Below are 27,609 nucleotides of genomic sequence, written 5' to 3'. Positions count from 1 at the left end.
CTCTGGCTGGTATGCCCAGCAGAGCAGCCCAGCAGCCCAGCACATGGTGTCCCTCTGCCCCCGCACGGCTTGGTGCCCTGTCCCTAAATGAGGGTGCCCCCCCTGCACTGATGGCTCTGCTGCCTCCCACCTCTGCCAGCCTCCTCAGGATGCTGTGTGCTGCCTGTCCATCTCGGTCCCGCCATTCTGGTGGGGCAGCGCTGGGTGCTGGTCTGTCCAGAAGACGAGGGGATTACCACCTTGCTGCCTTCCCCGTCAGCAGGAGCACACTCTGCCCTGCAAGCAAGCCGGCCATGCCTGCACCCTGTCTGTTTATGGGCTTCCTCGGCATGTAACTTTGTTCACCAAGCGGGGAACCTGGTGGGTGTATCTGCTAAGACAAGAAATCAGCTGACTTGTATCAGGAAGCAGGGGTGAGACTTGAGAGACCAGCTCTGGTAGCTAAAGCTGCTGAGCAGGCATCCATCTATATGGGCTTCAGGGGTGTACTGAGCGGGCACAGCCAAAAGAGCCTGCTCAGAAACAGACAACATCTGAGAGCACGGATATGGGAAGCACAACTTTGTGGTGCTGCTTGCGCATCGTACCACACCAGCAAATTACAGCATGTGGGTCCTCAAAGTGATTTTTCTAGGACTGAAAAAAATCCTATGTAGCCTAAATTGAGGTACTGGTGAAGGATTTAAAAGGTTGTGGGATGGTAGAAACCCAGGATGGTGCTCTGGTCTTGTGGGAACTCCTTTCCTATTGCTGGTCATGGGGAGCATCTCAATGAGTTCAGCTTCAGTCTACTGCCAGTACATTGCTTAGGTCCATAGACTTTTCCAAAATTGCCATAGAAAGCTCAAAACTATCTGGAATTTTACGCTCCTGGGTTGAATAAATCCCTTCACTTACCAAAGAAACTGAGATGTCATTTTCTTTTTTTAGACATGCCTTTCAGGAACTATATGGGATTAGAGGTTTCTCTTGACCCTGGGGGAAAAAATCCTGTTCTGCTGTAACAGGGCCCAGGGTCACAGACTTCTGTGGGAGCTTGGGACCACTGCTGTAGAGCACCTCTGCATTTTTTAATGGGTGCCCACTATTTTGAAAACCATTAGGTATACAGGTTTACTGGCCGTTAATTTGTGCAGCAGTGTTTCATGCATCACAGAAAACAACATGAGCCTGTGTCCTGGAGAGTTTCTAGGTAAAATTAGTGGTTTCAGCTACCTGTGTGCAAGTATAAAGCAGCGGGCATCCTTGTACTTTGTTATTGCTGACAGGCTAGACCACAGGTCGTTTCCTGTGGTCAGGAGCCACATCTGAGAATTTCAAAAGCAACATATGCGAGTTGGGGACCTTGTAAGTTAAAATAACATATGTTTCAGATGAGATCAGAGCTTACTAGAAAGAAGAAAAAGCTAAGGAAGGGTAGGGTTAGAGAGACGATTGCATGCATACTCAGTTTAGGCAAATAATGCGTTGTGATGGTTCACAGTGTTTTGGATGCCCTGTTTTATAGGGGGTGCTGAAGCACTGCTTTTCGAGGCAGCCCAGTTCTGTTACCCACCCAAAATGACTATCTTTGTAAGACTATTTCAAAACTTGCAGTACACAAGGTAAAAAGCACCCCATCCTTTGAATGGTTTCAGTTCTGCATATGAAAAGGGCACCTCTCCATGCCACCCTCAGAGCTGCTATTGTTGGTGGCATTTCTCACTGGTAGTTAATATGCAACCACAATGTCCACAGAAAGCCTAAATTTCAACAATTATTTCTGTACCTTGACAATATCTTTTTCAAGAGTGGCAAGGGAGGGGCAGGAAGGGGGAGATTTACTTTGTATTGCCTTAAAAAAGCTAAACAAACCAACTGTAAGCCACATAGTATTGATCTGACCTTCACCTAAGTCAAACTGTACACAAAATCTACTGTAGATGTATGGAACAATTGCTGTGTAATTGTATTCTGCTCTTTCCTACTGAACTGTAAAGCAGAAGTAAATTGAACATCTTGGATGATTTAAGGAGTTTGCTTACAAAAATATTGTATTCCTGTACTCTCGTGCAGGCGTAGCAAGGAGTGGTGTGCCTGTTATTGTAATGTCCATAATTGTTGTTCATCCCATTCCTTCCTCACCGGTACTTGGCAGGCTCACTTCTAGGGTATTGCTGTGCATTAAGCAAATGAGTTGGTGAGCTGTTCAAGGCTCTTCCCTGTTTTGTCCCGGTTTATTTTGAATTAATTTAGGATCTAGTAAGATGTTTATGAGTAGTTCCAATACAAGTGAATCCCTGAGGATTTATCACCAGTGACTTTTATTTGTCATTGTGTTACTCACCAGCCTTTGATTAAATTAGTTCTTCACAGCTAGGCTTTATAAACCAAAATATGTTTTCACCTTACTGATCATGTTCTTTTCCTCTATAGCTAATAATTATATGAGGTGATATTTGTACTTGTATAAAAATGTGTAACACCTCCGCTTAGTTCTCTCCATGATGGAGACTGACCACTTTATGCTTTCATTTTCTATCTTCTAGCTAGTTTATATTCCATGAGAACATCTCTCTTGCCCTATGACTCTTTGCCTTTGAAGGGCCAGTGATATTATGGTAACAGCAAAGTTAGGGAAAATGAGTTGGGAGTCAGGCAACGAAGAAAGGTATGAGCATGCTCATTTCTGGAGGTGTGGCAGGATGGGACAAGGCAAATAGGTTGTTCCTTATTAGACAGCAGTGAACACACACTGGAGCAGTGTAGGAAGCCAGACTTCGTTACTTCCACTGCTTACCGAACGGCTTGTTATCAAACAATAAGTAGGTTAATATTTGACTTTGAGGGTGAGGCGTTAATTTTCAAGAAGAGCGGAAACCGAGTAGAAATTGAATACAACAGTATGTAGGAAAGGATGCACTGCCATTGTTTTGCATCTTTCAAGAATGGCACATTGCCTGTTACGTTGCTAGTGATTTGTTTGAGTTGCCAAGGACAGCCAATACTTAGTGGTGTTAGGAAGCTAAGGCACCTTCCTGGAAAAAAAGCCCTACTGATAACCCAAAGCATCTGTGGGCTTTGATAGCTCAAGAAATGGAGGGGGGACAGGGACACAGCATAATGTTTAAATTTGATGCCATTTTAATGGTTACCCATGATCACTCATAACTGGTGGGTGAAGTTACTAAGCCACTATCCACCATATTTGAGAATGTGGTGGCAGTTCAGTGAAATTCCCACTGACTGAAAAAGGGGAAGCATAACCCCCATTTTTAAAAAGGGAAAAAAGGAAGACCTAGAGAACTACACGCCGGTCATTCTCACCTCTGTGCCCAGGAAGATCATAGAGCATATCCTCCTGGAAACTATACTAAAGGCACATGGAAAATGAGGTGGCTGGTGATAGCGAGAGTGGCTTCACTAAGGGCAAATTGTGCCTGACAAATTTGGTGGCCTTCTGTGATGGGCTTACAGCGTTGGTGGGTAAGAGAAGAGCAACTGATGTCATCTGTCTGGACTTGTGCAAAGCATTTAACACTGCCCCACATGACATCCTCATCTCTAAATTAGAGACATGGATTTGACAGATGCACTGCTTGGTGGATAAGGAATTGGCTGGATGGTCGCACTCAGGGTGGCGGTCAACTGTTCAATGTCCAATGGAGACCAATGATGAATGGTGTTCCTTGGGGTCAGTATTGGGACCAGTGCTGGTTAACATATCTGTCGGTGACATGGACAGTGGAACTGAGGACACTTGCAGCAAGTTTGCCAAGGACACCAAGCTGTGTGGTGCAGTTGGCACACTGGAGGGAAGGGATGCCATCCAGAGGGACCTTGACAGGCTTGAGAGGTGGACCTGTGCGAACCTCATGAAATTCAACAAGGCCAAGTGCAAGGTCTGTCCTGCACATGGGTCGGGGCAACCCCTGGTATCAATTCAGGCTGGATGGAGACCGGATTGAGAGCAGACCTGAGAAGAAGGACTTGAGGGCATTGGTTGATGAGAAGCTCAACGTGACTCAGAAACATGCTCTTGCAGTCCAGAAAGCCAGTCCTATCCTGGGCTGCATCGAAAGAAGCGTGACCAGCAGGTTGAGTGAGGTGATTCTGCCCCTCTACTCCACTGTTGTGAGACCCCACCTGGAGTACTGCATCCAGCTCTGGAGCCCCCAACGTAAGAAGGACGTGGACCTGTTGGAGCAGGTCCAGAGGAGGGCCATGAAGATGATCAGAGGGCTGGAGCACCTCTCCTGTGAAGACAAGTTGAGAGAGCTGGGGTTGTTCAGCCTGGAGAAGAGAAGGCTCCGGGGACACCTTATTGCAGCCTTCCGGTACCTGAAGGGGGCCTGCGAGAAAACTGGAGAGGGCCTTTTTACAAGGGCATCTAGTGATAGGACAAGGGGTAGTGGCTTTAAACTGAGAGAGGGTAAATTTAGATTAGATGTAAGGAAGAAATTCTTCGCGATGAGGGTGGTGAGGCACTGGAACAGGTTGTCCAGAGGAGTTGTGGATGCCTCATCCATGGAAGTGTTCACGGCCAAGCTGGATGGGGCTCTGAACAACTTGGTCTAGTGGAAGGTGTCCCTGCCCATGGCAGGGCAGTTGGAACTAGATGATCTTTCAGGTCCCTGGTAGCTGACCCATTTGAGTGTGATGGTGTTAATGCAGATGGGGCCCATTGTCTGCACCGGCAGTACTCCTATGGTGTTGTCCTCTGCTGTCCTTTGTGATGAGACTTATATGTCCTTACGTAATGAATTTCCGTTACCCTGCCTGGGAGGCGAGGCCTGTGATGGGAGGATGAGTAATTTCAGTCCCCTGGCATAGAAGGCTAGTGGATTGCTCTTGGTACCACAACTAAACTAACTTCTTGATGGGACTTTCTGTTGATCAGGTCTGGTACAATTTTTGAAAGCTAAGTGCAACTTTTTGTAATACACGAGGTGGGAATTAAGCTCCTTTGCTGACTCTACCACATCTCTCTTCAGAAACTAAAGACCTGGAATAGGATATACCTCAAGGATGGGGAAATTTTTCTAGTGCTCACACCTGGTTTGAAAGAAGACTTTGGACTTGAGGTGAAGGAGCTGTGGTTCAGGCACACACTCTTCCTTGCTGCACCTCTTGGTGGAGTAGCAATGTTCAGCAGTGGGGCAGGATAGAGTTGTCTTTAAAACTTCGCAGAAGTTAGAAAGCCAGGTCTCAGCCTTCAAGACTTCATGAAGTACATACACTTCCTGGGGTGGCTGCAGCATGTCGAGGACTGCCGAGGTCTCTGTTAAATTCAGGCAAGCAGGATAAAGATGAAGAGCGGCACACAGGCCCTTTAAGAACAAATTGGCAAAAGAAGAGCTCAGTATTTAAATTTAGTGCAGACGAAGAGGGAAAAAATTCCCTACAGCATCTGGTTTATATTACTGTGCTCTGCTTCAGTAGAGGGTGTGTTTACAGTGAAGCTCTCCCGTGTGTAGCAAGGGGGGTGCTCAAGCTGTTCGTTTCTGGGGGACTCTGAGCTCAGAGTATGCCTGGCAGCTACCCCCATGTCCTCCCTTTGGCTTCCTCAACTAATCCCATCTTGGCTGCTGAGCAGAGTGAAGGGGTGCCCTGTTGGATCTGAGGTGTCTAAGCACAGCACTCCATCTTCCAGGGCTCTCCCAACAATGTTCACTGTCCTGGCTGCTTCCAGTTTTGCTCAGCCTATAAATGGAGGCAAATACTCCTCTGATTATGAGTTGATGCGGACATATGACCGGTAGCTACCTACAAAGGCTATAAAACTGCTGATGCATCTGTGTCCTGGCTGCTTTAATGCTTTGAACAGAGCCAGTCACTTCTGACTTGTTCTAAATGCAAGGTTGAAGCTCAGCGTGGGAGGTGGAAAGAGCAGAAGGATGGCTGGGTTTTAGTTGTGGTGGAATTTCTCTTCTCTGTGTCTGTGTGTTTTCTTTATTAAAGCGTGGTTTGTGGTTTCTGAGCAGTTTCAGCAGAGCCGAGCGCCAAAAGGAAACCTGAACATAGTAGCATTAGTGGAGCGAGCTACTTCTCAGTAAGCTTTGCACAGGTCTGTGGTAGCCCATGCAAATGCTCCCTTCCGCTGGTAGCTTGTGCATCCTGCAGTGTATCTCCTTGAGGACTGACTACACCTCTGGTCACGTATGCTGTAAAAGTACCACTGTCAGACTCAGCAGCGAGCTGAGTCCCCTGCAGCAGTCAGGGGAGGTTAAAAATTCTCCTGAGTTTGGTAATAATATAAATGCATTGCAAGATTTTATCATGTTCGAGGATAAAATACACTTTTTTTTTTTAAGATCTAGAGCTGTGAAAAAATAATTCCTAGCCCACAGGGCTAGTAATCATTTCAGTGTCTGCTATTTGAAACTTTTGGGAATAGATGGCATATGCTTCCAGGCAGGAGGAGGAGTGGAAAATTCTGGATTTATGTTCATGTATAATACAGATTTTTTCATACGGTCATTCTCTCCAGCTGCTGCTGGACCAAAGCCTGTTGCCATCACTGCCAGACTGAGATTAAAGCTCATAACACAAATAAACTCTTCCCCCAGCTATTTTTGCAATTTCCCTTATCTAAGAAAACACAAAACTAGTCCCCACCTCCCCTTTTCCTCCTCCTGTCCCAGGACAAGTCAGAAGCAGTTCTCATCTTGCAATTTTCATCACTCCTTGTCTTTAAACAGCAGCAAAGGCAAATAATAATTAATCTTTGCCTGACCCCATTCAAATCCATTCCCCTCAACTACCGGTCATCCTTCATAACTGAATTAAAAGTTAAACCTTACCCTTGCCTCTCTGCCATCCTCCTCCAACCAACCACCACCTTTCAAATGGCCATGTTGATTTCCCAGTGACTGTTCTCTTAGGGGTGGCCTGCTAGCAGGGGGAAGAAAATACCTTTTCTACACTTAGGAACTGCATGGTTGATGGCAAAACTGTCAGCACTGTATGTGTGCCCTGTTCTCTTGATGATGCTTTGTGAAACACTGATACCTGGGGGGGGTTGACAGTTACTGCAAAGGGCCAGTCCTCAAACTGTTAGAAATGTTCCTTGATCAGAACTGCATATACTCTTAACTGTAGTATTACAGCTTTTTTTTTTCCTTCAGTGAAAAGTGTGTGTTTTCCATGGGGGAAAAGCAATACTGGGGTGATTTTGGTTTTGGTTTGTTTAATTTTTTTTTCCAACAAAAAAAGACAGATACTGGAAGTCCCAAAATCCCAATATTCTGGCCAGTTTCCTTTCCCTTCTGCAAAATACATGTGAGTATGCAGCTACTAGCTCAATTTTATCTGTGAGGTAGTTTCCAAAGAGAATTGCATCTCCCATGATTTGTACCCCTCAGACGCTTGTAATAAAGTACCATCCTTTTTGGTAGCTTGTTGTGGAAGATGCCTTTAAAAAAGTTCCTGCACAGTAGAAGAAAATGGGAACATGAGGCATCTGAACTACAGCTCCTGGAAGATACCACAACTCTACTGCCAAAGCAAAATCCTGCAACTTGTGACAAAGTATTTCGCTTATATGTGCCCTTGCTGAAAACAGACCCTTTTCTGTAGAGCAGGGAAAGGATGTCTCTGCTTCACTCTAGCCGATATCTCAAATTGTCAGAGCTGTCCTGAAACTTGCTCACTTTTCTAAAAGGAATGAATTTGCAGCTATCGATTTGGAATATTCACTGTTTAGTAAGAACATAGCTGGGAGTATGGATAGGATTGAAATGGAGCTACAGAAAGGAAGGGAAAATCCTAACAACTTAAATTGTTAAGTAATGTAGAAATGTCTAAAAAAAAATTTAATTTTAACTTTGTTTACAGTGGGATTTTACTCTTCTTTCATCTTCTTTCTTTCCCAAGATAATATTTGCATTAATGCACAGCATCTTGGGACATTTGGCGTGGCAAATAAGAACTGTCCCAATCCTCTTTCTTCCAGCTTAAAGCTTGTCAAAAAAAAGGGATATCCAGCTCTTTTTATTGAAAATAGAGAAGACACCATTAACTTGGAGGTGTGTTCATTTTTCTTGATGAAAATACCCGATTTTTTTTCCTTTAATCTCTCTACCAGTCCTTTGCCCATCTGAAAGATCCTCCTTAGAGAGGAAACGTTGGGGTTTTTTTTGCCTCTCACCCTTAACTGGGAGTGCTGAGCTTTGGAAACAGTGCTAACATTTTTATACCAAGTATGATGCCTCCTCCTCTGGCCCACTGACGAATGCACCTTTTATACCAATGGCCTTTCCTATAAATGGAAAGGCTCTGGCTATGTGCAGAGGATAGTGAAACAAACAAACAAAAAAACCCCAACAACCTAGTGCTGGCGTTCAGCATCCAGTTTACATCATCCATCCTCTCTTGTGGTGAGCTCTTTGACCTCATCTCCTAGAAATGAGCAAATGCAAGAATGTGAACGTGTCTGTGGCTAGGGCTTAAATCACACTCTGTCCTCAGCCATTGGAGTTGCTACAGCTCCAGCTCCTGCCTTCAGATTATTCATACGCTTTCCTGACTGCCCTGCGTGCCAAGTTAATTTCCCCAGCCAGATACAGTAGTGTGGTGTTTAGTAATCTAGGTTACGTTTGGGCTTGTCGCATCTTTCCAGAGGGTTACTGAGGAGCAGAGCATGACTTTTATGGAAGTCCTGGTCCTGGGCTGACCCCCAAGTCCTTACTAGTCCATGGGGATGTCTGTTTGCCCAGGGCATCAATGCTGGTACTTGCCTCCCCACTGTCCCCTCATGCTCAGAGAACATTGTTTGAAGCCTTCAGCTCTTTGAGGCGGAAAAGTAGAAACAGCAAACATTTCCTGATGGGCTGAACTGGCTGGTAGCAGGGTTTTCCTCCCAGTTCTTTCTGCAGTGTGTTTCCCCCCATGTTCCCATAGGTTTTCCTGTCATCAGGACAGTGAAAATCTTGCTGCTAGATTTAAAGAGAGATCAAATTTTTCCCATTAGTATCTGGCAAAGTTTTCTGTGTGTCTGCTTTTAAATAATGCAGCAGTTTCTTACAGCTCCTTTGGGCTTGATTGGAGTCACCAGACTTTCTGTCATTCTGCCACTGTCCCCTGCAGTAGAGGGGCTGATCCCAACCTCCTGCAGCCATTGGAAACATTCTCCTTGGTAGCCTTTGGGTCAAGTCCAGAAAGTTTGCTGACTGCATTTCCCAGGCTTTACCTAGGGCAGCTATTCTAACACCCTCCTAACCTAATGCAGATCCCTGGTGCATGTGTCTTTAAGCCTCACTTCCTTTTTTTCCTTTTCATAAAAGTTTTTGGGAAATTAGACTGTAAAACCATAGCACAAGCTTTTTAAAGAATAAATTATACCAACAGATACTAGCTCAGAGCTACTGTGCTACCTAGAACTGAAATTACCTTTGCTAATGGTTCAGGTTGAATAAAAGATCAAAGAAAGAAAAACAAAAAACTTGAATGTTTCTCTTTCCCTTTTAATCCTTTATATCAGTCCCACATCTGACTTCTTTTAGAGTTTCTTGCTTTGATAAACTGCATAAACTGTTTCAAGATAAAATAATTAAGGTCAAAATAGATAAAAATATGAGGTTTTGGTCATGAGATCAAGAAAGTCTTTAAAGACTACATCCCCTTAAAGTTGAGTCATATTCTGCTTACATTCCCAGTCTGGAGTCTTGGTGGCCATGGATGGCCAAAGGACCATGAGTTTGGAGCAAAGACAGCATATTGGGGGAAGCAGAGGAGTCCTCAGCCAGGTGTTATCTTGGGTGAGCCAGCATTGACTCCATCTCTCTCAATGCAGTTGCTGCTCTCTTGGGGTGTCTGAAACATTGAACCACAGCAGTCTGGAACAAAGCTCTTGTTGCAATTATCCCCTATCATAATTTTTAATCTTCCACTGCCTTTTTTTGTTACTTTGCTTTAAGATCTCCATCCTGGTCTGAACACACATGCTAGGAAGACCTGACCTAACCTCCCTTGCTTCTTTGCTCCACTGCAGTACTGAGTTTCAGTTCCTATGCTTGCTATGTACTATCTCTGGAGGAGGGCTGTGCCCTGGACCCCTGCCTGGTATGGCTCCTACATTGGATAACCATTGCAAAGCTGTGTTTTCCTACCACCACTGTTTCTGGTACCTTGGCTTTGATACTTGGCCACCTCTACACTTGTTTTCACTGTGCTGTCTAGGCGTACCCACAGACTTGGCATAGATCCCTCAAAGCACACCTCAATACCAGTCAGGGCTATATATGCTGAGTGAAGATATGAGATCCCATTACTTGCAGTGCATGTGTTGGTAAGGTGGTAGTAGAAACTTGCAGTGGCATGCAGATGCCTTAGGGACCATGAGGATGTTCACTAATTAGACCTCTTGGGCTGTGATGCACACTGAGAAATAGCTTGCTACTCAGTGCTAGTGTAGACTGTTTAAATCCTGTTTTATCCTAGCTCTTAGATGACACATTCATGCTTCAGCAAGGAATATGTCTTAAGATCCCAGAAAAGACCATCTTCATAATCTCACCACCCACAGTAGCTTTAGCACTTTCAGTATTCAATTAAAAATAAGTCACAATGCAATTAAATTTTAAATATGACCATTACCTTAATAAATACCCTTCCCTGTGGCCACAGGATGCACAGACACCGATATATATGAATTTGTGTTGTTCTTAGCTGTTTCATGTGCTGGGTATTTAAACTGTGGGTGAAAACACTGTTGAACCTACAGCTGTGCAAACGTGTGCCCGGCTAAGAGTACAGTCTGGGAGGAGAGATGCCTGTGGTCAAGTCCCAGTAATTCACTGAGGATCTGATCAGCCTGACACTGCTTGCCTGTGCACTGTTGAAGGCCTGCAGATTCATGAGACAGGTAGTGGACACACAGACAAGCTTGTGCCACGGTAAGGACTTCTCTTTATGCATGAGAAGGTGCAGATCTCAGCACCATCCCAATTGTCTGTGCTGGGTTCACAGAAGTAACAAGCAGTAAAAAGTGACAACTCTCGCTGCTCTGTGTGCCTGAATGAAAGGACCACATCTACTTAGGGGTAGATAGAGGAGCAGCTCCACCTTTTCATGGTCTCTCTGTTGGTCTGTGTCACAGCGGTGGAGGTGGGAGGGAGAGAGGGTAGTCCCTGTTCAGAGTTCCTGAGACTCAGTTCTGTGTTTTGCCTTTTAGAAGACATTTACTGCTTGCATGGGTTAGCAGTGAGACTTTTTTTGCAGTGCATTTGTGTAAACATTCAATATCTTGCCTACACCCAGATCAGTTAAATCCTTTCATCCAACAATAGACGTGACATTCCCTACTCTGATCTGACATTTCATTTCCCTCCAGAATGGCTGATAGATCTCCCATGCAGGTTAACATGAGCTCTCAATTATCTTATGTCTCAGTAATGGCAATATCCTTTTTTTCTGACCTCCATGAAGCAATCCAATCACACTCACCCAAACAGCTGCAGCGATAATTTTTGTCACTCATCACTTACAAATATGCCCTTCAGCTCATGTCTCTCCACTAGCACCCCTTTCTTTACCTTGTTAAATATGAGGTACCTGTCTTTGTTTTCAAGACCCCACGTTGCCTCTCCCATTCTTATCTCTCTGCTGTGAGATGTCAGCTCTCACCTCTATCAGCCCCTGATGCTAACGGTCTGCTCATTAAATTTTCAGACAAATGCTTTCTTGCCCTTGTTTGTGCTGCCTCTCTCTCTTAGGAGTAATCTGCTATAGACAACCACAGTTCTGTTTCCTCTCCAGTTAGGCTGCCAGCACCAACTGCATGGACCAAGCTAGAGCAAACTGCGCTGTGGCACCAGGGTGTAGCTTTTGAGAACAAGGTGATGGCACCAAACATTGGAGAGTGTGAGGGAATCAGTCCTGCAGTCTTGCACAGGAGGCTGCTGTTCAGACAGTTATGTAGCTTGTAAGGATTGTGAACTGTTTGTTGCTTTTTTCAGATAGGGTCAGTCTTTTTTTGGATTAAATCTCTCTTTAGTTTACTATGATCTTGGTAAAGAACATGATGAGAGGTAGGTTGTGGGTGTGTTGAGACCACTGCCAAGCACCCTGAGTAACGCTGCCTCGTTGTTCTGAGATGCACCGTCTCTACCCTCATCTCTGAGTCTCATATTGAAAGTGCTTTGGAGCACAGAGCAGCTTTTCACCCCATGTCTGGGTGGTCCTTAGCACAGTAAGATCCCTACTCATCTCAGGGCCCTTACTTCTTTGGTGGTACGTGTGCATCTCAGTCATCTTGTCCCAGGAGCTATTTTCTTAATTTTGGAAAATTCCGTATCAATTAAACAATCTTTAACAATTGCGGGCCTTGTTCAAAGGGAGAATGCTCTGGAGCTGGGAGTGATGTGTTTCACAGCTGCAAATGAACATGAGAGCTCCGAGCGTTGACAGTCAAGGGGACAAATGTATCACATTTGGGGTATCTGAAAGTCTTATTTTCTTCCTGTACATTTTAGGTGAGAGTTGCAGAGTCACTAAAGTTCCGCAGCCTGAGAAGTCTGGAGCAACACTTTGTGCTAATTTTGCAGCATCCATACAGAGCAGCGGGCAAATACATTAAGTTGTTTCAATTATTCAACCTGTTTACTTAGCTCTGTATTTGGAAAGCCTGGATAAATGAAGCTGGAGCTTCCTCTTCCTCCCTTCCCCTTCATCAGCAAAGTAAACAGCCAAAAAAGAGCCACAGAAAAAGCAACACATGTGAATCCTCCCAGAAGCTAAAGGAAGCAGCCCCTTAGGACAGCAGCGTGCGAGATGGAGACAAGGGCTCAGGGTAGTCCCGAATGTCTCTGAACCTACACTGCAGAAGGGCTTTCAGCCAGATCAGGTCCTGCACTTCTGGCTTTGTGGACTCAGCATGAACTGATAGACCCCCTGCCCCATGAGAGCAGAAGCACAAGACAAATCTTTAGCACAGCAGTTGCACTTATATCTGCCTGTGGAGCAACATGAATCCAGTGGAGGGAGGCCACTTCCCTGCCCTGCCTCAAGTTGAAAGAAGTCCCATACCCTTGTCCCATGCTCGCAGACAAGCCAGGGCTGGAGCTGATCTGCATGTCCTGATTTGTGTTACAGTGCCAGGCATTCCCTGGGACCAATTGGGTGACACTTCACCATGAAATCAGTACTGGGTCTGGCTAAACCCTCCAAGAGAGTTTGACTGGGTGGTGAGATGTAAAGTGCAGGCCTGCCATCAGGGACATATGGCTGCTCGTGAAGGTTTTCATCCTGGTGTCCTTGCCCAGTCCTGTGCTGGACAGTTGGAGTTCAGCCTTCATGAATCAAAGTGTCTTGCTTTCGGTGGTTTGTTGCCACTTTTCAGTCCATAAATAGTTACATCCTAGTGCTCAGTAAAATGATTTCTTCCAGTATATCTTCAAATGCTATAAAGCATTTGGGAAGCTCAGCGTATAAAGTACAGAGCCAAGCTCTGTTTAATTTTTGTTATGAGAGAGCTTGAAGCCAGTTGACATTTATGAGCTGATTTCATAGGAGAGAGAAGAGCATAATGAAGAGTCTTGCTAGTCTGACCTTCACAATAAGTTCTAAAAGACCATACTTCTAGCCAGTTGATTTCCTTGTACAGTTTTTTTGCATGTCTGAAGACTTCTTGTAAGTTCCTAGCTATTAGTGTTCCCTGGTAACTCTGGGATAAAGAGAGCTTGTACTTCACTGATCTGAAATGCCAGCCGACTCATAGATTTAATGGTCAGTAGCTTTCAAATGCCAGAAGCAGATTCTTCCTGAAATACTGCAGCTCTGTAGCAGAAATGGAGTTAAAGGCTCCAGAGGCACAGATGTAGGGAAGAAAAAGTATTTATCCTGTGTTGAATGGGAAGTGCGCTGGATTGAGATTTCTGCCCTTGCCACTTTAGCCTGTTGTTAGCTAATAAAAGGGATTGTTCTGACTCCAAAGCAGTTAATACCACGCCAGTGGAAAACCAGCGTGGAAGGGGCTCTTTTTTTTTTTTTTTTTTGGCCTGTCTTCCAGGAGGGGAATTAAAAATTGTGCAAGACACTGAGAACTGTATTCCACTGAGCAAAAATGAAAACTCTTATGCTGAATTTACTTGCACTTCTTGCAAGCGATATGCTGATTCATTGCCTGGCTTATGCAGTTACGGTTAGGGCTGGGGCTCTTACTGCTGTAGTGTTGTTCTCATCCTGAGCTGCAGAGATGGGTTTTGGGAAGTGGCTAAGAAGCGGTGACAGAGGTCTGTGTTTCCAAGTTGCAGGGGCTGTGCCCTGGAGTAGGGAAATGCAAATAAACTTAGAGTTTTCCTTCACCCTCAGTAGTTCCTTATGCAGCCGCCAAATGGTTCTTTAGGTGGGTGCTGGTAACACACAGCACAACGTAATGATACCTCCCATTTTCAGGACTTAGTACTTCAGAAGCAGCGTGGGCTATATTTTGTCTTTCAACCATGCTTGGAACTCAGTGGCTGCAATTAAACCAGAACAGGACATTACCACTGATGCCAGTGGTACTAAACTCATTTTGTGGAGGCGGTGAAATAGTGATGTGAGTGTCTGTAATGATTCCTTCTGAATATCCATTTAATTCCTTCATCCTTTCTAAGAGAATTGGCCAACTTGATTGGAAAGCAAAGCTGGTTGTTGTGCAGCGTTGGTCTCATTGACTATCATATGTGTAATTCTTTAGAGGTCAGCTGCTGATAGCGTAACTCTTCAACACAAACCAAGCTCTTTGAACCACCCCCATGTCCTGGAGAACTGACTCAGAGAATAAAAGCTGAAAGGGTTTATCAAATGCCTTTCTTTTCAAAATCTAGGTGGCTTCAAATGTAAACATGCAGCGGAGGTATTTGAGGTTAGAAGATTAAATTGGAGGGTATGGCAAATGGTGGCTGGTCTGTTAATTCAAGTTCAAACTAAAAGCACTTTGGGTGGCTCCCTGGACTTGCAATGAGGTTTGTGTAGTGGATCTCCAATCTGTTGAGCTCCTCTGCAGGGAGAGGACAACCATTTGTGAGTATTTTTGGGAATGTTAGCAGGCATCCAAGTACATCAAGGAGTAAACAAGAAGGTGTAGTATACAGAAGTGAGGGCTTGTAGGGCTGCACTTCCTCTATCGCAGCTGAAAACCACCAATATATATGTGTGTAAAGCTTCTGTCACTAGCAGCCCGTGGGCACAGAAACTATTCAGTGGGCCAGGACACTGTGTTTTGGCTTATCTGATCACTGTTGTAGTTCATGAAGGGCCCTTTCAACGCCCAGCTTTTGTCACTAGGGTTGTTGGTGTGATCTGCCTTGTCCAGCCATGGCCTTTCTTGTGCCAAGGTGTTGACAGGATCCAGGATTACTTTGTAATTACTCCCTAATTAACTGAGCACCTCCTTGTCAGCTTATACCACAGCCTTGGGCAGGGAAAGAAGCTGCAATCAGGCCTGTCTTTTGAGTCTATGCTGAGTGTGGGGAGGGTGACAAGCAACCACCTAGGCCTGGTGACAAGTAGCCACCCACAAGACCCCAGCAGTTCTTCCAGGTGCTTTAAGGTGTGAAAAGAGGATTTGGAGAAGGGGGTGTCACAGAAACTGTCGGAGAGCAATAGCATCAGGAAGGGGAAAATCACATGAGACCTTGGGGGTTAATGCTGGTAATGAGCTAGTGCTGAGTGCAGGGAAACTTGGACTGGATGGTTGAGATTTGTTTCATGGCCTGCCCAGCCTTTCAGTCCAAAAACTTTTGATTAATAAGCTAATGATGGCTTAGTCTGTCTGTTCAAGGAGCAAGAGAGAGAGATTTGTGGTGGCTGTGGGTTAGCATCCTCCTTACTTGATACAATATATTCAGCTCCCAGACTACCAGCGTGGAAAGGATCCCATTTTGGGGCAGCTAGAACTACTTTATTAGTAATTCTATTCCTTAAAAAAGCAATGTGCGCATCAGTTTTCTGCCTGCTCTTAATAAACTATTAGTCATTAGTAGGTGAGTGCCTCAGTCATTGTTCCAGATAATTTCATTTAAATAAAACTCCTTGCAGCGTGGAATCGGCTGTAGAATTGGTTGCAAGAATTAGCAGGTCTGTCTAAGGTGTCCTGTAATGTATGGCACTGTAGTAAGCAGGCGCCGTGGAGCGTTTGCTCTCAGGCCAGGCAGGGGATGCAGCCTGGCTGTGCAGTCCAGAAGCCCAGGTGCACTCCTCTGAACGCACAACTAGCAGAGAGCAGCACTTGCAGCTGGGTAAATTGATTTTGTTTTCCAGCTGTGCATGATGTATTGTTTGAATATCCTGCTTTCTTTTCTGATGATTGGAAGGGGAGTCTTCCTGTCATTTCCCCTACAACGCTAAAAGAAAGCTTGGGCTAGCACCCATAGCTTTCAGACTGTTCAAGACCTCACTTTGCAGAGCATATGTGCAGACAACATAATACTGTGCTACTAGGCTGAGAGTTGTGTGCTAGCAGCTCCATCCGCTTCTTAACAGGAGCCAGACCTTTGTGGACACATCTCAACAGCAGAGCTGTGTTGAAATACTTGCTTAAAATTCATCCTCCAGCATAAATACAAGGAAGGATGGTGCCTTGGTGGCCATGAACACTGCTTCCCTTTGAGCACGGTGGTGGTATTCTGGCAAGGCAGTGCTCCAGTGAATTCTTTCTTTGGTTGCTTAAGCCAGACCTTTCTCCTGTCAGAGAGGAGTGAAGCAGCACTGCTCTGGCTCAGTTACAGCATCTCTGGGGCTGTTACACAAATATGGCAGTCTCTTGGCTGTGTCAGAAAGTTTACACTCATCCATGGAAAGCAGGGCTGCATGGAAGAGTAATTTAGCAAAGAGAGAAGTAAAGAGCATCTGGAAAGGTCAGATAAAGCTGGAATGTCACAAAGAGATAAAACTGCCCATTTATTTTTTTTAATCTGTCATTTATGTGGTTGTGGTAGCTTCAACATTTACATTCGTAAAATTGCTCAGCGGCTGAAGTGCCTTACGACTGTTTTCTTGCAGCAAAGAGCTCTCTAGATCTGCTTTCAGTGGTGTCGTGGCACTGCTGCTTTTCAAGCAGAAGCATTCTCTAAACTTAGAAGTGTTGACTTACTGTCCTGCTTTGCCAGGTTTCAGGATCGTTGCCTGAGTCACTTCGGTACCAGAAAGGTACTGAATTTGGAAAGGACAGTGTGAAGAGGAACAGTGATTGGCTTTCAGGAGCAAAAGCAAAAGTTTGGGAAGTGCAAATACCACCAGAAAGTGCATGTGTGCATGCATGTGTAATACAGGGAGAACCAAACGTAGGCTTGCAGTTGGCAGGACTGGGAGATACCTGGAAGGAGCTAGCTGAAGGTGGTATCATTAGAGCTTTGGCTGCAGGACCTCCAGCAATCACCAGGCTGTTGTTTTTAGTTAACTCATGCCTGGGAAAGGGTTAATACGCTGAACTCTGAAGAAGCAAGGACTTTCCATGTCTTGTCAGAAAAAGGGTGTGCATGCCTGTTAAAATAGGTATGCAGGTAGGCATGTAGACGTTACCCCAGCAGTAGACCTGCCTCATATGCTGAGGCAGCAGAACAGTGAATCATATTTGCTTGCATTTAGTAACATTCATTATCCTTTTTATTATCTCATAGGTTATATTGTGGTAGAATATGAAGGTCCTATTGTTCGTACAGCACCTAGCACACAAATAGCAAGAGCTGATCTTGGTGTCAGGGAGCTTGTTGATGAGGCTGGGGTGTAAAAAAAGGAAGCTACAAATCATAGCTAGGTGGGAGAGGGGGGCGCAGAGAACAATGATGGGAAACGCACGCATGTACACGCAAACGCACATGCACTCCGTCATCGGACGTCCTCCATTGTGAACACTGAACAAGAGGCAGACCTGCAGGGGGGTCCTGGCGATCTCTTGTGTCCAAAAATGAAGTTAAGAGTACGATGTATGGAAAGATCCAAGGGCCAAGAAACACAGCTCTGTTTGCACCTCTTGTGCAGTTACCATAGCAAATTTATAGTGTGCGATTTGTATGAAGAAAATCCAGCTGATGGTATGTTTTTGTGCTATTATTTAACAGTAAGTAGTTTTCCAGCTCTGAAATTTCCATAAGCCTCAAGACTAACGGAGTATTTGTTTCCCCATCTTTGGGACAGGGAGTTAGAGGTAAGCGGGAGAGTAATCTCCAGACTTCTGCGTCTGCAGGCAGCAAGGAAGGACATCTGCTGCCTCAGAGCAGTGGTTTGAGCTCACGACTGAGGAGACGGTGCTTCCCACCTGGCAGTGCATTTCTGCCCTCCGCACTGGGGCGCGCCTCACCTCACCCCAGCAAACACAGGTGGTTTGTTTTGTTCTTGTGTTGAGTGTTGGTTTTTTGTCCGGCTGCTCACGGGGCTGGGCCTGTGCCAGGAAGATGGCTGACTGATGAGCAGCCCTTTCCGCTTTCAAAAGCTTGTTTGCTGGTGACAGGCAGCACAGCCAGGCTTAGTGGCCACCCCGAGATGATTGCCACCGCTCGCTGTGACTCAGGGTGTGGGGAGGAGCGGCTGCGTTGCCCAGAAGGTGAATGGGGCGAGTGGGTGGTTTCAGTAGGTTTCCGAGAATAACAAAAAGGATCCTGTGCAGATGCACGAAGCAGAGTCAGTAAAAATGTCTCCAAACAAGACTGCCAGGATTGCAAGACCCAGCAGACAGCAAAAATTTAATCTCTCCCTTCTCTTGCTCCCCTCGACTTTTCTGACCTCCAGCCTTCTCCTATCTGTCTGTCAAATCTTCCAATTTACTACTCTGAAGTAAGAAGATATTTTACTCGTATGCAATATATGCAGCAAATGCAACACAAAGCTGTTTTCTGATTATTATGTTTTGATGGATATCGCTCTAGGTTGGTCCATGAAGAATATAGTTTGTGAATCCCACCACAATTATTAAAAGCATTCATAATCTTGCTTTCTTATAAGATGGCCTAATGCATCCACGCTGGGCTGCTGGTTGTTGCTGTTCCCATATGCTGTTGTGCTGCATACGGTACTATGCTTATTGGAGTTCATGTAGGACCTGAAGGGGGCCTTGAGAAAATGTCTGCACATCTGGGAGTTGTCTAGTGGGGACTGTGTGTGCTCTGTCTATTAACCTTTCAAGGTCTGTGTCCTTGAGGAGCTGAGGTGTCAGCTCTGCCACTGATGGCTAATGGCAACATTTTGCAGAGCCATCTCACTTCAGCATGTCTGAGGCTGTCATGTGGTGGAGATGCCTCTAGCAGAGACGTTGGAGTGCTGGCTCTGAGACTTACTTTTCCACCAAGCCCTAGGTGACTCTTGCAGCAGTAAAAATACTCTCACTGATCTGGTATCCTGCCAGGCTTTATAATAATGTAAAGTTTAGAAGATTTGTCATTTGCTTTTAATTTCACCTGCGTTTGTTAGAGACATCGAGCTGGTCGCCCTCTTCCATCCTCAAAACATGCAAAGATGTGCCCAGTTGAGTTGTACCGGGATTATTCATGACTTTAAGCTGAACTTTCTGATCTGCACTGGGCTGATGGAAAGCAAAACTGAAATGGCTTCAGAGAAGTCGTACAAGAAATAAAAGTGTAGCCTCGTGGCCTGTGCATTAGATCTCAGGCTTCCTCCTCAATTCAACATGGATTTTGTAATGTGACCCAAGGCCAGTCACTAGCTCTAGGTATCTTGCTTTGTCTGCTTTCCAAATATGAGAAGGAGGTTCATGGGCATCCACAACCTTCCTGACATAGTTGCTCTCATGCTTTGATTCGTGATGATGATGTAGCATTTGAAAGCATCTCATTTGCCCCTCTGGAGGAGTGAAGGACCCTGGCTGCAAAAGGGAGACAAATAAATGAACCTCTTCTCACATAATACAGTGCAGGCAGTGGAATGAAGAAAGTGGTGCCAAAAGGATGTACTTCAGGATACAGGGCCCATTTTCAAATAAAACCACTCTTATGTGAAAAAAACCTCCACTTTTATTTCTCAGGGGAATAACAATAAAAAGCAATAAAAGGTGCTTAATGACTTATTCCTTTTTCAAAGCTTCCAAATCTGGAAGGAAACCAGGCCATCTTGAAAAAAGAGATCCCAGACTTTCACAATATATGCATCTGTCCAAAGGGCCGTTGCCATGAAAGTATTTACAGCTGCACTCTTATCCTGCTCCATCCCACAGCCCCGGCAGAGAGCAAGGCCAGAGCACAGCAGTAGGAAACTCGGCAGCTGTTGAGCAATGATTTTTCCAAGGAGAGATTCTGCTACGCTATTTGTAGTTGTGTAAGCACAAATGCAAGCAGGTTAGTAGAGGAAGCCCAGCTTCCAGACAAATAAGAACAAGCCCTGATGCTCTTTACCATTTGGGGTAATCATTCTTTTGAAACCCTGCCCATGCAGTGGTGAAGTATTTCTAAAGTTATGGCATGCTGTGTCTCTGCTGCGGTTCCCCAATGGCCCAAGATGGCACGACTGCTGTGGTCCACTCCACCCTCCTGCTTGGCCCGTATATGCCCAATTTTCTCTTGCAGAGGCTTGTTAGACTCTGCTGAACTGCCTCCATGCACTAACTGAGCAGAAGACTAGCCTTACCAAAGAAAGTAAACAGTTGTTCGCTGGGTCAGTGAGTTGAATTGGCTCTGGCAGCACATCTGGGAGGGGGAGGGAAGAAAGATCTCCTTTCCTTGTGGTAGCACTGAGCTTTTGGGGCCAGTCATTTTTTGAGTAACCTCAGCCTTCTATTTAAAGAGTGATTGAGGGGTTATCAGTTTGTACAAAGGAAAGGGTTTACTTCGTGTTCTGTTCAAACACTGTGAAACACATTCACTAGCACTTGGACAAACTTGTCTACCTTAAAAGGACTAGTTGCTACCGTTTACTCTTTGAACAGTACTTTTGCGTCAAACAGCTTCTGCATCTCCAGGTTGGGGTCTTTGATTTACCTATTTAAGACTATGCCACATTGAGGTGTTTTATATTTGCTTCTTGTGTTTTGACCATCAAATGGTCTTTCAGACCCGTTCACATGGTGCTCTTTGGAGATAATCCCTACTATCACATCTCTTAGATGAGATGGTCTCTTCCCCACATGCCTATGTTCAGGACATGGGCTGACAGATTGCAACCACAGAAAATGTGTCTTGTCATCATTGTGGTGAAATTCATTTCTCTCATATGAGAGATCCTCTTACCCTGACCACTTGAGGTCAAAAGGCATTTCCAGAAAGAGTTTTGTTTATCCTGAATGCTGCTGGCTGTGCTGTAGTTTGGACCTCAGTCCTTCCCACACTTCAAACTCCAGTGGTGGTGCATAATATCACTAATTACAGCGTGGCTGTGATTTCTATCATTGAGGTGCCTGCAATGATCCTTCTGCCAGAGGCTCTCAAATAGTGGGAGTTTGAGACTGTGCTAGACAGTATTGTCACTAAGCAATGCTTACTTTTATCCATTCTAGGACCTGCACCTCTGCTGATACAGGTGATAGCATTGTTATTCAGAAAGCATTTACTCCTCCATATGAGGGGGGAGGGAGGTCTGCTTAGCAGCGAGTCGGTGAGAACAGAGGCAGCAGGACAGACACTACTGGGATGTGGTTTGTGTGGCTGAGGAGCTTGGCACACTGTCCCTCAGTGTCTGTCTAAGGGCTGCTGTGTTTGCTGGGGATGGAGTAGACCAGAGGTAGTTGGCCAGAGAAGAATGGTCCTTTTTCTCTCAAGCACCTGTCTAGAGATGAGAAGATCTGGAATGCTGTTTTCTGTTCTCCTCCGTATTATGTTAAGATGTGTCATCTAACACCACTGGAGTCCCTAGCAACCTAAGCACTTAGCATGCCTTAAAATCAGTTTCAAGGTATTCTAAACCAAACACAAAATGTAGGGGCCTCTCCAGAAAATCAGACATGCTGGAGCCATGAAGTGACTGTCTCTCTCAGACTCCCTCTGTCGTGGGAACATATCTTTTGATATTTAGGTACTAATGCTTATGCTCCACAAGGACAGCAGGTGAAAAAATGATAATCTAACAGCATTTGAATCTGTGTCATGGTACCTAGCAGCACTGCTTTGGTTCTGAACTGTTGTTTGGCTTCTGGGAAGATTACTGACTTTTTTTTTTCTTTCTTTCTTTCCTACGTTTTAGACATTTACAGCATGGTGTAATTCTCACCTCCGGAAGGCTGGGACACAGATTGAGAACATAGAGGAAGATTTCAGGGATGGTCTTAAACTCATGTTACTTCTGGAAGTCATTTCAGGTGAGAGAGGTTCTGTGTGGTGCTCTCAAGTGTCCTCAGCATCTCCATACTGAAACCTGTCCTCTTCCTTTCTTGCAAAAATAGGGACAGCAAGGTCTATAATGCTGCAGATTTTGCTGGAATATAAGAACAGCTGCTTTCTGATTCAGAACAAATTTCTCCCTAACGAATATCTTGTCTCCATCAGTCACCATTAATGTGCTTTTGGAATGTACTTCAAGCCTCATGGCCTGTGCAGGCTGCCCGTTGCATTCCTGCTCCTGCCTCTCTGCTTTCCTCTGCCCATCAGGAATGCACAGCCTCCTGTGAAGGCTCAGGCAATGGCTCTTACTGTTTGGCAGGGCTGACAAAGCAGCTCTGGGAAGAGTGTGGGAATGCTGCACTGGCAAATCATACCAAAGCCACATGACAGTGGGAATAGGGTAGAAGTTATTGGAAGAGAGGAGTCAAACCAGTAAATCTTCTGTGTCGTTCAGTTTCAGCTGTGACTGAAGTTTTTCCATTCTAATTTCAATCTGAGCTCAGTGCTCAAGCCTTCAGGGAAAAAAAAATCCCAAAGAAAAGCAAAATCCCAGAAAACCCAGTCTGAAATAAAAACAGTGGCATGAACAAGTTAGGTCAGATTTGTTTTCACTCCCTATCACAAATGTCCCTCTACTTGACAAATACCTCCCAGGGATTTTTTCATATAAGCGATAATCCCCACTGATGTGCTGATGAAATAAATACCTTAGTAAAGTATTGTGGGAGGCATAGAGGGGGGATAAGACTGTATGTATGAAACTGGGGTTGTACACTCGGAGACTTCCTTTTGATGGCTTTTGAGCCAGTAATAGCAACCCAGTGACTTGCACTCCAGACCTTCTTGATACATTTTCCAATAAAGTTGCTGTGGTAGAAGCCCTCAGACTGCCTTCCCCATGCACCTCCTTTCCTTCCCCTTTGCCAGCTCCTGCAAAGATGCTGTCAGTACGTGTGTTTTTTAGGATTTATGAATGTAGGATAAAACCTCAGGGTTTTTGCCCATACTGGTGGTTTGGAGGGATCAGAGTTCAAAACATTATCAGAGCTTTGCAGCACGCACATTGCTTCTGCAGTGCGTGTAAGAAACAAGGTAGCAAAGTCCTGTTAGTTTATTTTCTGTATTTATGTTCCCTTGCAGAGGAGGGGCTGCAGCCTGGAAGCTGGGGCAGATGGGCCTTGATGGCTTAGTTTCTAATAGCTGAACTGAAAGATAGGGGAGAGAAGCATGGACAGGGGAGGGTGGATGAGGCTTGGTGCTAAAGCAGGGCGGGGGTCTCATATCTCACACTGCTTAATTTCCTTGCCTTATCTCCCACTCTTTCTCTCCTATTGTCCCTTTGGGAGCCCACTGGCAGGGCCTGCTGGACCCCCCTCAGTTTGGGAAGAGCTAATGGCTTCCAAGCACGCTGGTGGTGGCATTTCTCCATCCACTGCAGAGTGACTCTGTGCCTGCAGCCTGCCACTGGATGACCGGTGGGCAAAGGCATGGGGAGCAGCTGTGGGCTGCATCCCACCAGAGACCATGGTCCTTCACACACTAAGGACCGAGCATCCTTTCCTTAGAGCCAGCAGAAGATAGAAGTACAGTTTTCCTAGGTACAGTGGCAAAAGAGGAGAAATTTAGCACAGTTTGTTTTTTCCTATTTCATTCCCATTATTGGCGGCTCCATTTCCAGTTGTGAGCCCCGCTGCTCTTACAGAGCCTTCTTCCTCCTGCTGGCCCCACTAGTAGCCCTTTTGTCCCATTGTTGGGGAAGCAGCAGCCCAGCCCAGGAGCTACGTGGGGGTAAGGAGTCTCCTGCTGGTTGGCAGGGGCTTGCCTCTGTGTTCCTGCCACAGTTCCCACCTGCCAAAAGGGTGTGTCTCCAGATGGCTCTTAGCCCTCCAGTTCCAGCTTCTGGCCTTTCCTTTCAGCTCTTGGCTCACTCCGCACCTTCCTCTTCCCGTATTTTGGGGGACTGCAGAGCTGCTGATGGGAATTTGGCATGGGCAGGGTTGCTCTGTGGCAGGCTGATCTTTCCTCTAACCCAGGGGGTGATGGCCATAAGAGCCTTCAGCTGTGAGAACGCTGGGCTGGGCTGGCCAAGAGCTGTGTGGAGCTGAGTGCCTCCTCCGCCTGGCTGCCCGGCCGGGGTGTGTGGGAGTGAGGGAGTGCTACCTCCCTCTGCCCCCGCTGCAGTGGGAGGAAGGATGGAGCCTGCATCAGGGAAGCTGCTGGATACCCTAGGGTAGGAGAAGGACTCTGCTGCTGGGGCTGTGGGAGACCTGTTTCAGGTCAGACCCTCCCACGTGTCCTTGAGCACACATCACTGCCGGTCAGTTAGGGCAGGTAGGAGGCAGTTTTCCCATCTGATGCAACTTGCCAAAGTATGGGAAGCAATGATGTTCTGCAAGAGGAGAGTGCCTCAGTTTTACTCGTCCTGGTACCTTCTGGTGGTGAGCTGTGCTGCTGACAGGTCCTCTTCCAGCTCAGCCAGAGCCCTTTGGTCCCCCAGCCGCTCTGTGGTGTGGGAAGCTCCACGGACAGTCCTGAGACTCCCTCATTGCAAGTCCTCTCCTGTTGGCCTCTGTGATGGGAAGTAACAGTTGGGCCCCCCCTAGAGATTGCCCCAAAAGATACACTTTTATTTTTCACCACATATATTTCCTTCCCCTGACAAAGCCATTTTAAAAATACTACTACAAGACTGCAAAAGGCTAAGCTCATGTTTACTACTTTATTTTAAAAGTTATAAGGCACTTTTTTTTCCCATCCAAACAGAAGGAATGGCTAATTGAAATTTTTATAAAAAAATTTGCTGTAAACAACTTCTATGCCAACACTTCCTTGCATTGTTTGGCTTTTGAAGTACAGCCTCAGGCTAGTACATGCGAATCAGAGAATGGAAGCGAGTAGACAGTTTTCATTGTTTCAGCTGGGAGAAGTGCTGAGAAATAAAGCAATGATGCAAATAGCTGCAAGTAGAACATATTTCTAGCAGGCTTCCCTTTTAACAGTCTACATCATTAATAACCTATGGCATGGAACCAGATGAAGCTTTTCTCTAGAGATCTAGATTTGTAATAAAGTCTAAGATCTGGTTTTGGGACTTTTTAAGTTCCCCCAAAATACTCTAAACCAAATATCCTATAACGTGGTATTTGAGAAAGGGAGACTGCAGTTTTGCAATCACCATCAACTGCTCGAGGATCGCATTGCTGTCAGAGGGGAGAATCCTGCTCTTCCCCAGCTGCAGGGAGAGCAGTTGAGAAGCTCTCCCTTGTGTTGGCAATGCACATGCGGCCACAAGGTGAATTGGATCGGCTTGCTGTTTCAGCTGAAACCTAATCTCTTGTCTTTATTTTAATTTTTGCAAAGCTCGTTTACAGTCACATCAGCTGAAAAAAATGTTTATTATTTAACTGGCTCAACCCATTTCTTGACATTTGGCAGCATAAGTCTGCTTAAGTCTATTGTGAAACTACATGTAAAAATGTCATTGTGAAACTGTCACAAAAATGCCTCCACTTTTATTTAGAATGACTAGCATTATCCAAATGGAAAAAGAAAGCAACATACCATGACGTGTACTTAGGCTTCATTAAAGCAAAAGAGATTTTTTTAATCCTAGGATGGAGGTAGTACCATAAATACATCTTTTTACTTAAATTGTCAGACATCAGTGTTTCATTTTGAAAGTGAATCTGGTTTTATCCTTAAGCTTGAGAGCTAATGACACCAGCCTACAGTAATCACTGAAACACTTTTAAAGGATTTTCATTTCCAGACTTTTTTTCTTTGTAAGGCATGGCTATGGAGAGAATCTCTTTTTCTCCCTTTTAGCTTTTCCTAGCTCCTTTGTTGGGAAACAAGCCATCCAGTTTTAGTACAAAAAAAGAGTTCTTTAAAAAGTACTTTTCTTTCTCACCCTTAAGCCTCAAATAATGGTTTTGAGTCAGCTTGCATTGACTTAAATATTCAGGTTCAAGATACAGCAGGAGACTTTTGGAACGGAATAGGTCAGGTGAGTAATTACTTGCCTAGACTTGCCCATTTGATCTCTTTTTAATTATCCCGTAACTTTTTTTTCAAGTGCAAAACCTGCTTGTATTGTGTATCTTTTTTTGTATTCTGGAGCTTATGCTCCGAAAGCGGATGTTCTGCTCATTTTTTGGTGGTGTATGTAATGTACAGGTGGATTTTGATGTCCTGTCTAATTATATTTCTAGCAGAGGTTCCTTTGAAAAGTCCGCTTATCTGTCCAAGCTTTAATTTGCTTACTCTGTGTGTTGAGTTAGTGTTAGTAAACGTAGGCTGAGAGCATAGTTACAGGCAGCCTATCAAGAAGGGCATCACTGCATTTAATGCAACTCTTTCGAATAAATAAGGGCAAGAAAGTGCTTTTCCACATCTTCCAGCTTTGTTCCAGGCAGGAGCTGGCGCTTGCCCTAAGACTCATTTCTATGAGAGTTTTACCTGCTCTTACCTCGGAGCTAGGCTGCTTCCCTTTCTCTGCCTCATTATAAACATTAAAAATGCATACCACTGTGTAAAGAGACCATTGCATAGAGTAAGAAATACATCAAACATGTAATGGAAAGGAGTTGAGATGACAGTCTTTGCAGTTATAAAGCCACTTGCCAAAGAAGTGATTTTATTTCCTGATACAGGCAGTTGTGGCCGTTCAGTGCATAGACTAGAAAGGTAGGAGGTCTGTATCCTGGCTGAGGAAAAGAAGAGACAAGATACAAGATCACCCTCATGTTTGACAGTAGGAAGTTCCAGTAAGGAGAGATTTGCTTTGTAAATTGGGTGTTGTAAATGCTGGAGGGAAGCTCCTCACCTGTCTTCATCAGGAGGGAAGTTTGTGCCATTTCCAGGCATCCTTATCTGTGGTTAATGGTACGGAGGTTAGTTCCACTGCCTAGCGCAGTGCGGTTTTGAAGGACCTTTTCACCTCTGATACAAACCTACTGTGGAAAGGACTTGGTGCTGACAGTTTCTCCATTAAATTATCTGGGATGCAACAAAAAGATACTTTTCTGTCTGATTCTTTCTGGGTGTACTTAACAGTGAGTGTGGCTGTCCTGCATTCACTGTCAAGAAAGGATGCAGGGAGGTCTACCTTCTGCCTGGCTGAGCAGCAGGAGCCATCGGCATGGGGAAACACCTACTACTGTGGGTGGGTTCAGAATTATTTTCTAATACTTTTTTTTTTCGGCTTTTCTTATTAGGTGAACGTTTGGCTAAGCCTGAAAGAGGCAAAATGCGAGTGCACAAAATATCCAACGTGAACAAGGCCTTGGATTTCATTGCCAGCAAAGGAGTCAAACTAGTGTCTATTGGAGCAGAAGGTAAAGACACCAGATGATTTGCCTGATCCCAAGCTGTGCTTAGCCGTTGC

At 45.2% G+C, this 27,609-nt stretch overlaps 1 protein-coding gene across 10 annotated transcripts in view; it reads left to right on the top strand.

Moving 5' to 3' along the window:
- Nucleotides 1-27,609, top strand: part of ACTN1 (actinin alpha 1) — a gene marked incomplete at its 3' end in the record, with an annotated part of 90,933 nt that overhangs the window by 22,547 nt on the left and 40,777 nt on the right. For all 10 annotated transcript variants that reach the window (XM_082001016.1, XM_082001015.1, XM_082001012.1 and 7 more), the window contains exons 2-3: nucleotides 22,087-22,201; nucleotides 27,440-27,559. In XM_082001016.1, the coding sequence (XP_081857142.1) occupies nucleotides 22,087-22,201; nucleotides 27,440-27,559 (235 nt within the window). The remainder of the gene's footprint in view (nucleotides 1-22,086; nucleotides 22,202-27,439; nucleotides 27,560-27,609) is intronic.

Source organism: Phaethon aethereus, assembly GCF_964289735.1.
Source record: "Phaethon aethereus genome assembly, chromosome: 5".
Lineage (NCBI taxonomy): Eukaryota > Metazoa > Chordata > Aves > Phaethontiformes > Phaethontidae > Phaethon > Phaethon aethereus.
Note: the sequence above shows the minus strand (reverse complement) of the source record. Positions and strands in the feature narration are given on the sequence as shown.